General features: G+C 34.7%; 1 protein-coding gene across 1 annotated transcript in view; it reads right to left on the reverse strand.

Moving 5' to 3' along the window:
- Positions 1-5,889: 5,889 nt before the first annotated feature.
- Positions 5,890-13,851, reverse strand: part of MMP16 (matrix metallopeptidase 16) — a 185,996-nt gene continuing 178,034 nt past the window's right edge. The window contains 2 exon segments of the mRNA XM_086609441.1: positions 5,890-6,224; positions 10,691-10,806. Of these exon segments, the coding sequence (XP_086465567.1) occupies positions 5,890-6,224; positions 10,691-10,806 (451 nt within the window).

Consider the following 13,851-nt stretch of genomic DNA (forward strand, 5'->3'; position numbering starts at 1 on the left):
AAATTGTCTTTACATGCTAGCTTACATCAGCATTCCTTCATTTATGTCTTCTTTATAGTGTGGGCAGACTGGAGCAGTACTTAAGGCTATCTCCACAGGGCAAACATACTTTATGTACACCTTCCACATATCTCAAATACATAATAGGTAGCTGCAACCGTAAATGTTAATAAATTGATTATAATTTGTAGATGATATACTAAAGCTTATATATACTGGAAAACAAGACCTGTTTATGATGGATGTTATTTAATGCTGTCCACGTGCTGCTTTGAAATACATTTTAATTTTAGGAACAGATGCTTGCTGTGGTCACATACTGATGATCCTTCAAAATACGATCTCCTGATTATCTCTAGGCTTTCCTAGTTACATATACACATCAAACAATGCCACATCATACAGAATCTATGCTGCCTAACATTAGAAGCTACCTTACACCAAGCATCAAATGGAGCCAATATGCAACAAGTGATGGTATGCTTTTGATGCTTACCAGACATTTTCAGCATCGATGACACTGATGACAATGTCTTCTCTATCAGCTTCTGACATCTCAGATGGCAAGTCACAAGAATGGGTTAGACAGATTTGACTCACACATTACATTTTTTCATGAGACCAGTGGCAAACGTTGATATACATGCATACATCAGAGATTCATTTTATGAGCATATGGTTCATTACACCTGATTTTGTAACTGACATATGTTTAAATGGTCTTATCTTATGTGAACCACTCTGTTTGTCTGCAGACTGTGTAGTTCATGCTAAGGAAGTACACCTAACATTAAAGTGCTGGTGTATCAGTCATGGCTATACCATTCTATTCAATAACAGGTTATCTGTTCCTCAGCTCCCATGCAATATTATTTGATTTACAGCATAGCTGAACACCAAAGCAGCCAGTGACATTTGTTCCCTCCACCACTGATAATAATGATTTTCCATGTGGTTCATAGAGTTGCAGTCATCTGTTTACACTTCTGGAAACAGAGCTGTCCAAAGACAGTCTTGATAACAATAAAAGGTGACAGGGACCAATTGTTCTGTAATGGCTGCTTCACATCTCCTACTGCCATGGTGTACGGCTTCCTCCAACTCTGCAATTGGTGATAAAACTTAGGCCATATCGTAAGAAGATACGGGAGCCAGGACAGAGAAAACCCCTGTAGTCATATCCTTGCTCCTTGGCCCAGTCATCTTGTGCTATCTCCAATTTAGGCTGCTAATGGTGTGGTAGCTTGCATTTCTGCTTTCTTAAAAATGCAGTGCCTGGAACATTCACTGTTCAGTTTGCTACGTGTCTTTTTTAAGGTTTGTCCTAGTGATGGTTCAAATGCAAAAAACTATAGGAATAGGAATGTAATGTTTCCATTGCTTATAGGCAGACCTACTTTCTATTCTATGCACTTTTTTCTAACCAACAAGCTAGAATTGGATTCTGTATAATTTGGTACCAAAAGCTACATTTAACTGACATTAAGATTGTGAAGTAAGACCCCCCCAAAAGTTTGAAAAGTCAAAAATTTTAAGCCTTACACTCTGTTCTTAACCCATAGTGCTAATGGCACAGGATTCTTGACCAAACAACTGGACAGGTAAAATACACTTCTAAGAAAAGGTGTAAGTCTGCCCCTTACGTTTGAATTTATTAGCTTCTGTTATTTTCATTCACAAAATTTGCCTTAAAAAAAGCTTTTTCTTTAATTATCCCCTCCCTTTGCCCCACTTTGAAAGAAGAAAAAGAACAAAAGTTCATAGGAAGATATAAAATATGTATTACATTTATTCAGGAGACTTGAAAGGGCTCCTTTGGAGCCATTTGAGTCTCTCCATCCCAGCCTATCCAGTAAATATACAGTTACATAGTATTTTAAATGTATTTTTTGATAAAAATTAATTTTTGTCTACAGTCAATAACCTTTTCATAGGTTTATACATTAAAAGACCAGAGGCAACACTGCCATCATCTACTCTGGCCTCCTGCATCGTACAGATCATAGTACTCTGAAGATACACGACCCTGTATAGTCAGCTTGATAGACTGTAACTGATTAGCACAATGCATATTCAGTTTTGTATTGTTCCACAGTACAGATCATGACAATAGCAATATGGAAATGTTTATTAAAAACTTTATGAAAAAAGTTACGGCACATGAGCAGGAACCCAGATTGCAGAACTGAAAACATTTTTGTTTTTTCTTAATTCTCATAATTGTAGGCCCTGGTAGAAAAACAACCATTCAAAAAACAACATCATCTTAAAACTTTTACTCGTTTGAGTTCAAAACTAGATCAGGCAACATCACTTATTTACTTTGAACTTCTATACTTTGAAACTAGCCAGTATGTATTTGGGAATTACAATAAACACAATTGGTCCTACATCTTTTACTTAAAGCAAACCTTTACGACTGTGTTATAACCTACTGAAAATAGGAGTATGTAATAGAAATGCTGACACAATCTCGCTCTGCATGACATAAACATGGCAATATAATAATATTTTTTCTCCCTCTCTCTGTATATAATATATATGCACTTTTAAGTAAAAGAAAATAGATTAAACAATCAACTTATCATGTATTCATGTATCTATGATGTACCATATACCAAGCACTAGACTTATCACACTTACCTTCCTGCATAATTAAAGTTAAATTCTCCAAATACAAACATTTTTGTTACCTTATCAAAGAACAACAGTCAACATGCTCAGCACTTCATTACTGTTAGGGAAACAGTTGCACAAAAAGTTAAAGCTGCCATAAAAGAGATTTCAAAATTTAAGTGAAATTTTCAAGTGAATAAAAAAACAGATGAGATGCTCTTCTAACTTAAAGATAATATAAAATAATTCCTCCTATTGTAGAGGAAAATCAAATGCAGAACAAGTAGTGCTGTTAGTATTTTCCACCAACTATCCAAGGGACAAAATTGGAATGGCAACATGAATCATTTTGTTCCATCTGTATCAGAATGTAAGTTAAAGTAGTTTGTTGACAATAAAAATCTCTCCATGGATTAAAATATGCATGTGTGTGTATGTGTGCATTTGTAAGTATACAAACACACACACACATTTTAATATATATGACAAACAGGCATAGAATTCCGAATTCACCAAATGAGCTGATTTGTAGTAAATATCCTAGGTTACTTAACTGTCAATTAACCTATATTTTCAGCAACAATTGAATTGAATTTACTAAATAATGCTATGGGCTGATACTGGTGCACCTCTAACCTACAGTATGCAGTACCTCTACAAAACATTTCCAAAATGCCATCTGCATTGCATATTTGTTGTAAAACTATATCTTTTTCTAATCTTCATTTTTGTTAGCCGTACATATGTATATCTGTTTATGCTCTAAGAAATCTTTGCAATGCTTTATAGCATGCCACATATGTTCATAAAACAAGTCCTCAAATGAATATAAAATCATGTAATTGAACAAAAAGGCATACTATTTTTCATGCTATGCTCAATACAAATATAAATTCAAGGCAGTCAAGCTATCCATTACCAAAATAATAATAACCATAATATATATGCATATATACCTACACTCTCTAAAAAGTGATCCAGTTACGTGGATTAAGAAACCAGTAAGAAATTGGTTGAATGTAGTATAAAAGTCTCATTTTACATAAAAGCCAATAAAGGCCATTTCAAGTATTTTAATACTTTCCTATAACCTTTTCATTAATAACTAGCTATTTGTAGAAATGATAATTTTATACTGAAAATTGTATTCAAGTTAAATAAAAATTAACTTCTACTGTAGTTCATTTTTAGAGTGTGCATGTATACATAGCAAAATGTCCTTCTACAGATCTATCATAAATATTTTAATTTATGTCAGTTCTTTTCTATGAAAACACTTGAACTTTTTTTCACGAATTTTAGATAACGTATATTAGGCCTTTTAAGAAATAAAATTCATCTTAGTTCATTCACAACACCAGATTCCCTTCAGGTTGTGCCAGTTTGAAAGTTAAAGGTCAAAGATCAAAGACATAGGACAGTACACTTTAAGGAAATTCAGACAGTGAAGCTATTCACAGAAGACAATGTTTAACTTGGTAATGACAGTCAACAGGTCAATAATCAAGTTCAAGGCAAGCTGTTCATTGTTGCAAAAGCTACTCCCCTCAAATCCTGGCTTTCATAAAAAACCAGGTGTCTTGACTTTTGGGGTGCATCATTCTGACCATCTTTAATAAGTTCACAGCCCAGTGACTGTAAAGCCTATCACTGCAAGAAGCAGCTCCTAAAATCAATAAAGAGGTCTGTCAGTTGCTGACTTTTCTCTAGGAAAAAAATATTGATACAAACCTGCTCTGCAGGTCACATGAAAATGACAATACTGCTGATAGCACAAATTACACAGAATGACAAAATGCTTTGGTGGTCCCTTGGCTCTGTCAGTGATACCGTGTCTGGCTGAAGGCCAGAAATTTGACTAACCCTTTGAGAACTACAATGAACATGCAAAGGGGTAACACACCAGAGGACACTCATGCAATATCAGAGTCATTGTTTTAGCTTTCCTTTGAAACTGGACCTTTGCCTCTGCAGAGGCAAATTGAATTATCATGCAACATAGTTTAAAAGAGAAATTCAAGATGCTTAAGATAAAAGGCTAAGCTATAAAACTGTCGCCAGTTCAGAAAGACTCTTGGTAAGTGGTAGAAGTTATTAAAATAGGTTTGGTTCCTCTAACCAGAAAGTAGCTGGTAAATATATTTTGTTTTTTATTTATGTTACAAATGCCTTTCTATCAACAATGCAAATAATTAAAAACACTCACTTGCAGTCACAGGAAACCTGTTTTGAAAAACTGATTTTTTTAAAAAACCTGTATTTCCTAAACACAATCCTATAATTTAATGACAACCAAGATTAACATCCACCAGACTCTGAAAACGGATGCAATAGTTCTCAAAGGGTTACACCACCAATGTAATACCAGTGTCGAGTTTCTCTATAGCATGACTGTTGCTTTAGTTCATTGAAATCCACTTCAGAGACACACTGCTTTTTACCATGCTTTGGAATGAGTGCTCCTGACAGACCTATGCAAGGCCTGGGGGAGTTGGCTTGGTACAGCTTGGGAAAGATTATGCAGGAAAACCAACCAAAAATCAAACAAACCAATAAAAATGTTCTGCTTGAATACAGTAATGTATATAAATGAGTTTAAAACATTGAGGACGTAGCCCAGAGCAGCTGTAAAAAACACAAAATGAATGTATTATTAAGGCTGTTACTATATTGCAGATATTTTGGCCCCTTGTTTGTTGGAAAATGGCTGTCCGAACAGTCTGAAGTCCTGCGTGTCATCCGAGTCTCCCACCTGACAAAACTGGAAGTAGGAGTATAGGACTTTATCCGTAGCAGACAGAAAGCAATCCTCTTTGGAGACAAAGCTGTTTTGGGTCTTCTCACTTTCCTGAAAGTTCCGTTGCGGGTTGTTGTGTTTTTCTAAAAAAATTTACTTTCAGCAAAAAATTTTTCAAAGGGGAACAGGCCTTAAGGGAAAAATGTAGAAACATTGAAGATTTTTTTTTTTTTCCTCTTTGTTAGTTAATCCTGACAGTTTATAGGGCATTGAGCGTGCAGAGGAAAGGCCTAGAATCGAATGACAAAGAAAGACAAAGGACTGAAGAAACAGCAGATACTGTGTATCATGGAAGCTTCCCAGTTGAGCGAATCGCCACTCGTGCAGGACAGGCAACCCCATGGGTTTTAAAGATCAGCTTTGTTTCAGACTGACAGATGCCCGCTCCTAGCTAGGAAACCGCATAACAGCTCTTGTGTTGAATCTCAAGTTACCACAAACTCCTGGGAGGGAAAGAAAAAAACCAAAACCCTACATCACACCCACTCTTGCATAGAGCGTTTGCAGTACAGTATGTGGCGAGGTGTTCCTTTCCTTTTGAATTGGAACACAGTGTAAACCAAGACAAGGAGGCACAAGGCCAGGATGCAGGGAATGACGATGGCTATGGCTTTCACAGTGCTGGCTGTGTTGTCCAGTTTGATGACAATGTCAACGTCATCTTGAGGGCTGTGTCGGTCTTTATCTCGATCTGTTGGTCCATCACAACCCATAAAATCCTTGAGGATGGATCTGGGATAGCCAGATTCCACCCTGAGCATCTGGTTATTGAATTTCCAGTACTCTTTTCCTTTGTAGAAATATGTGAAGCCTGAGGAAGAAAATTGCAATTATTCATGGTCATAACAGATCAAATCATGCCATCAACACACCATGATCAAAACTATCAGTATCAAATTATTTTGTAATTAAAAAAATTAGGAAGGTATATGAAATAGATTTCAGTTACAAGTCTTTCAAACTGGGGTGGTTTTTTTTTAATTCAATAAATGGATTTTATATTCTTCCATTGCTACAAAAAAAAAAAAAAAATGGAATTCCAGAGAATACGATCTTTGACAGATTAAAGTTCTGCTGATTTGTTCATTCACTGAAAATCTGACCAGAGTTGGAATCATCAGGGTCAGGACTTTAAAGCATCACCATCTCTTCAAGATGGGAAGTCTACTGAAACAAATTGCAATGCTACGCTAGCCAAAAATGGGAACTGACACTCTTTAATGTCACATAGCCTACCACTGAACTTCAGAAGAAGGAAACCGGATGAAATAACAGCAGCTTTGCCAAGAGAAAAGAGGTGTAACCAGATTTAAGTTTTCTGCAAAGAGTTGGTATTTGATCATTCAGGTGTAACCCAACATTATTACTAAACATGTCTAAATGGAAAAAAAACCCACAACAAAACTTGACTCCTTGCCAATAATCTACATTAATTCATTATCTCAACTGGAAAATGGCACTGCTCTGGCAAGAAACAAACCTTCGGGATGGGTGAATTTCCTCCTACTGTTTATGAACTGAATACAAACAGCTGGATTTTTCCTTATCTTCACTTTATAGATCTCAGCTTAGTTCCTGCAGTATGAAAGGCCACTAAGAATACTAAGATTGTTGTTTTAACAATACTTCCTGAAATGACTGGTAACTGGCTATCTAGAGATAATATAAGTAATCATCTATTCAAACAGCAGTAAGTACCTTTCAATTAAAAAAAAAAAACAACAACCTGACTTGAGAGTATATTTTGCAGCTAAAACTGCAAAAAAAATCATCATCTACTTCCGCTTTTCAGAATTTTTAGAATATTTAAGCATTCTTCTATATTAACTGTGTAATTTTAACGACCTTTCTAGCCACTGTAAAGGTGCTATTTTCCTTTCCTTAATCCCTTGGAGTCTTATTATCTGAGAACATGGCAGTGTATCTATAGAAAGGTATAATACTGGTTAAAAAGACAAAAGAAAAGAAAAGCACTGAGCTATATGAAAATGGTAGTTAGAAAGCTTGTTCATAAAATGCCTTTTATTCTGATTAAAACAAAACAAAAAAGAGGACTGTAATTCTTTAAATAAAATTTTAGCATATATAAAGTTCCTTAAAACAATTTGTAGTTTAAACAAAAAATATTATCAAATGCAAAATCTCAGTATTTTGAGCCACAAGTTGCTTTATCTTTGCATTTCATATAACTACGTGTCTGCGGCCCTGGATGAATATTTCAAGTGTGAAAATTTGAAATATTATCTCTATAAATATTCTAATACATATCTAGAAACCATATGCAGATATGACATCTCTAAATCTATTTTCTTACATATATATATAGAATACATAGATGTATACATCAGGAGGTGTATACATAAGTCAGAATACTGACATTAGTTAGTATTAATTGTTACTATACATTGAATATCAAATTAAAACTGTTAAAATCAAAGCAGCAAAAGATTCATTAGCCTCTATAGATCCAGTAAAAATTCTTCAATCAGAGTACATTTTCCACTGGAAAACTCTGAAAGTAGTTTACACTTTTCTGTCATTTTGCTGAAGCAAGCACCAGGATAACAGTAACAGCTGAAGGATGGAAGTTACCAGCAGAGAAGGGTAGTTGTAAGAGACCGAGGGGTTTTATTGCTTCTTGTGGCAGAATAAGTGACTTCACACAACTGTTAAAAGTGATTTCATCTAATCTGCTTGACTTGTTTAGCCTGCTTTGGGAGCTGCTCCCCACAATCTTCCAGGTGTTAGTCGCTGAGAGTAGTGAGCTCAATGCCTGATCCAAACAGCATGGAAGGGCTTAGCAGTTACTAATGTGTCAAACAGAAACTCAAATTAGGATTGTTGGTGAGCACAAGATAAAAAAAACCTCGATGGGCTAATAAATTAACCAGCGTTTCTTTTTTTTTTCTCTCTAAAAATTGCCCCACCATTCACTTCAGCAGAATTTCTAGTTGGGAGGTGAAATTTCCTATGCTGCTCTCAAGGCAGAAAGAAAGATTTTTCCAATCTCGAGAACTTTGTCTCAGATTCCATGGAGCAACAGAAAGGAAATTTCTTTACCTCCTCCTAAGAGTTTCTACCAAAGCGTAGAATCTGGTTTGGTTTCTACCAAATGACAATATAGAGAGTAGCAGTGAGAGTTTCAAAGATGTTACCTGTACCTTACCAAGCTTCTAGGACACTGAGTCAGGATTACGACTAGAGTAGGAAATTATTTTTTTCTCATCTTTCCCAAGCCTCTTACTGCAAGATTTCCCAATTTTTTTTGTGGACAGTGAAGGAAATCTCTTTATGATCAGACTTATTGCAGGTGTTCATTTACGTGGTTTACACAATAGAAAAGCAAGGGAAGGAAAAAAGTATTCTTTAAAACTAAATGGATTAACTGGAAGACATGCTTTCAGATGTTCCCTTACAGAGTTACATAGTAAAACTTTCTTGTCAACTCTGCTTCTGCGCAAAGAAAGGAAAATAGGTTCAGGCAAAACGTAATCAACTTCGTTCCAACTAAGCTGTGGTACTTATCTGCATCTGCTTTTGTTTTTCTCTCCTCATACAAAAAACAGTGGAGTTGTGAATTGTTTCTTAAGACATCTATTTTCTTGATTTCAGGGAAAATGTCTTAGCAGTCTTCTTGGGATCTTTATGGTGCCACTTTTAGTCCCTATTTATGCGCTGGGGCCCTTTTGGGCTTTCTGAGAAGTCCAAGAATGCCCTCTTTTCCTTACCCTCCTCCACAATCTCATGTCACGTTTTACTGCCCTCCTCATTCAAGGAGTCAGACAGACTATCAAAGCCACTGGGGTAAAAAAGAGAAGTGGTTTTGATGTAACCAAGAGTCTTTCCCACCTTAGGAATGAGTGTTCTGCCTCTGCAGTACTTTCAAACCCACCAGTCTGCGTGTTACAGTAAGATAATTTGCATTTGTAATGAAAGACACATGTACCTGAGCTCAGTACAGAAAACTTATTATGGGGAATGCAATCAAGATAAGAAAAAAACCCAAACTTGTACATACATACATACATACATACATACATATGTTAAAATCCTTTTAGATGTAAATCTTTAAGCATACACTTAATAAAGTAATGAAGGGAAGAAAGTAGAGGTTCTATTTATTATGTTTGTCTCTGTATACATAATGTTTGTGTCCATTTCCACATATATGTGTATTTACAAACAGTTATTGAGTGTGATGTATGCAGAACATCCGCTTGACTGACTTACTTTCCAGTTAAAAACAAAACAAAACAAGTAAAAACATCACAAAAGTCCAGTCTAGCCAAAAGGCCAGGATCCAGAGAGTGTTTCTGCTTCTGGACAAAACAGAGACAAAGCAAGGAAGTAATTAAACATATTTCTCAAACATTTCAATGGTAAATTACTTAATCGAGTTAGAGGTTGAAAGAGGAGAGTGAAATGTTTTATACAAGGAAAGAAACCTTTTAATCTGTTTATTAGAAGAAAATTAAAATAATATGGCAATATATATGTGTGCTGTCTGTGAGGCAAACAGAATAAACTCAGAACCTACTAATAAATAAGTCATAAATGCTATACAACAATTCTCCAACAATGATAAGTGATGACAAATGCATATTTTTATTCCCATCAAAAGGATCTAAACTCTGTGCAACTGAGGGCTCCGTTGGCAGCCTGCCAGCAGCCCCTGAGTAGCACCGAATTCTCATAAAACAGAGGAGATTTTGGCTGCTCTCATTCATTTGGAGGTGTGGACAGCTGAGATTCTTGGTTCCTGTATGTGATGATGCATCCTGATACAGGTAATAGCACTTCATTCTAACATCCCCGTGATGTGCATTTCTGCATCATGGGCTTATGACATCTTTGATTTACATAGATTCTTGGGGATATTTCTGCTTAAAGATTTTGCTTCCCTTTTCTAGTTGTTCATAATGTAAGTAATACCCTTTGAGCACTGATAACACCGATAATTCAAATAGGATATACTGTGTTTAGGAAGCTTGTTTCAAGAGGTACTATAATACAGTAGAGAATGAAAATAATTTCGTAAATTAAGACACAAGGAAAAAAACGATGGAAACTAAGGTTTATCATACAAAATTTGAAAGAAAGATTTTTCTCCATTGTGTTATATGGTACATGCAAATAAACAGCCATTTTCAGAATAGCAAGTTCTATAGCAGGAAATATTCTTTCACTACTTAACCTATACAGTCAATCACCCTTCTACTACTCTATCTTACATAAACGATGCTAGTGAATCATTAAAACAGGAATGTGTTTGCATACCATTTTCTTTGTGGACAAAGGCTCCCTGAGGAGATTCTGGGATACCTTTCCAAATGGTGATTGGTTTGGGATAACCAGGATCCATGGATCTCATTTCTTCACTGTACCTCCAGTATCTGAAATTTTTTTTAAAGGAAAAAAAAAAACCAAAACATTTATAAGATAGCAGATGAGTAACTATACTTTTTTTTTTTTCCCTTCTAACATTTGCTACATTCATTAGCTACAAATGGGAATACTCGACTTCTTTTCTTTGAACATACTACCAGATTACAAAGAAATGTATTTTCTGTTTGGGCAACAGTTTCATGTAAGCAAAAAGAAGATAAAAAGATTTTTGCAGTTTGACAATTAAAGTTAGCATGCATCTCACTTATAATCACAGCAATTCTGATGCCTAGGACTTCTGCACAGTGACACAGAGAGTTGCAACATATACAAAAAAGATAAGCTAATGTTTTAGATAACAATTTAATCACAAAAATGACAGCAGAATCAGATTAAAATACTCCCAAAAATCTTAAGTCCTTATATGTATGCATTACAGTACCTTTCATTACATTAAATGAATACAGTGTAACACAAAATTCAACCTACTTTCATGCCTTTTTGTCAGCCAGACCTTCTCCAATTTAAAAAGCTTGAGCATGCAAATTCTAGGCAACTGGAACATGTAAGAGGTATTTACACTTGTGATTTTATTTACACTTAAAGATAATGTTGATGATTTCTTTGTCCTTACGAAGCTGGCTAAATTGCTATGCATATCTTATTATAAGCTGGTTCTAAGAATTAACATACTGTATGTCTAGTATTTCTGTATATCCTGATATAATATTTGGGTGGGTCATTCCATATTTTGACTGACTCTCTGAATTTAGAGCATACCAGTTTAGCACATAGTTTTGCTGGAGAATATTTTTTTTTCTCAAAATCAGTTTTATTCATGTGAAAAATTACATTAAAAGGCAGTCACCATTTAAGGACATCAAGATCCTGAGAATATATCACTTTCATTGATAATCTGGTCACTGCTAAAAACCTGACCCTTTTTTTCTATTTTGAATTCATTTGACTTCAGTTTTTAGAAATCCTTGTTATGATCATTCCTGATATATTAAAGAGTCCTTAAGTGAATAATATTTTGTCCCTGCAAAGGTACTTAGATGCTCTAATCAGTTCACATCTTAATCTTTTTAAAAAATAAAATAGTCTAAATTCCTCTATATTTCTCCCTGCAGGGCATTTCTCTGGCTCTAAACTTTCAAAGAAATTAAAAGGTGACAGATTTCAAGTGGATTAAGGGTTGGCAAGTTATATTAAAAAACATTTGTATTTTTTTTCTTATGCAAAATTTATTTTTATAGCCTGATTTCTTAATCTAGTCACATATGCATCAGTAACCAGACAACAAAGTGATGCTCTTTATTTTGAAATGTAACATCTTTAAGATTTTACATGGAGAAAGAAACAATATGTAGAAATAGTAAACAAAGCTCTGACATCAATACTATTGTAACCAATTCTTGCTCATCTTTTGACTTTGTGTTTCTTCATCCTTAGTTTGCATTTACTGTTTTCACATTTACTTGTTCTCTCTTTCTCTCTGTTTCTTTATTCTCACTCTTTGTTGAGCTTAATATTCTATTATCTAATCTCCATTTTTATCTGCATTTTTTCTTCTTTATCAGCTATCTTACCTTTTCCTCTGTTCCTCTTTCCCAGAATATTATTTCCTTCCTGCATATTTCGACTCATTTTCCTCTTTTCTCTTCCAACCTTTTCACCTTTTTGAGCTCCTTCTTTTAATAACCTCTGCATTTTTCCACTAGGCTGTGTGATGGAAATAGATAGTCCTATAGGACTTTCAAAAATATACACTGTCAGTAGAAAAACAGTCTTTGAGGACACACTCAGTGTACACTCAAAAGTCTTAAAGCTGTTGTTTTTTCAGCATTGATGAGAAATCCTATGAGTGAAGGACTGATCATGATACTATCGATCTTGGCAGTCTGTGCTGGAATAATGATCATGTCTACAGGGTAAGGAAAAGCCTGGTCCTGATTCTCCTTGGCATGCCACATGTTCACAAGCAGATTAACCAATGATGATTTGAGCTTTACAAACTATATATATTGTGTTACTGTATCTCAAAGACTGATAAAGTAACAGGGAGAAAATAAATGAAAGTGCACTTCATGGCCTTAGAAAAAGGGAATTTTGAAAATATTTGCTAAAACATATTTTTTCCACTACGTAATCTTATTTACTTAATGATATTCTGGACTATTGGATGACTAATTTTTATGAAGGAAAAAATATTAATTTAAACTATAAAGTACAAAAGTCAGTCACACCAGACAGGGGCATAAACAAGGCCATGTGTCAAGAAGTGCAGTAAACCTGTTATCATCTTGTCCTACGCTACTCAATTCTGGTAGGAGAAGAATGAGACAGGGCAAAATGTTTTCTGTAGTCATCTTTTGTCTCCTCTATAGCTTTCATACAATTATTTGGAAGAATTATCTTTAGTGTTTAAATGGATCATTTCAAATATTAATAATAATGATTCATACCTAAATTGCTTTAGACATACGAGTATTAAAATGTAAGTTAATATTTGGACTTTTAAATCTTCTTACTGTTTTGTCTGTTTTTTATTTTTTTCTTTTCATTTTATAGTCAATATTTGATGCTTTCTATTCTATTGCTCTAACATTTTTATGTATACCACTGTTCTGGGACATTTAACTCTGTCTAGATTCTGCCCCGGAGCTCCTTAACTACAGATTACTGTCAAAACAAAATAAATATACAGAGCCTTCAGTTACATAAGGAGAAACGTATTTTGTTATTTTGATGCACACATAACTTTTTAGTTCCCTTCATTCTAATCTCCTGTCACCGAGAAGCTACATTTATGTTCTATCTTCTTGAGGAAAAGATCCATCCCTATAGTAGACTTATATATATTACTAAATCCAGCAGGAGAATTTGACTCTAACTTTACATTAAGAAAAAATTGTGATATAAGCAATACACATTAAGAAGCTTAGTGAAATATGGGTTTATTCCCCCTGGTGGTCAATATCCTGTAATAGTTCAATTATCTCTGCAAGACTCATGTTGTTCAATCTTCTAACATACTGTATTGCATTTAT

Source organism: Tauraco erythrolophus, chromosome 3, assembly GCF_009769465.1.
Source record: "Tauraco erythrolophus isolate bTauEry1 chromosome 3, bTauEry1.pri, whole genome shotgun sequence".
NCBI classification, from domain to species: Eukaryota; Metazoa; Chordata; class Aves; order Musophagiformes; family Musophagidae; genus Tauraco; species Tauraco erythrolophus.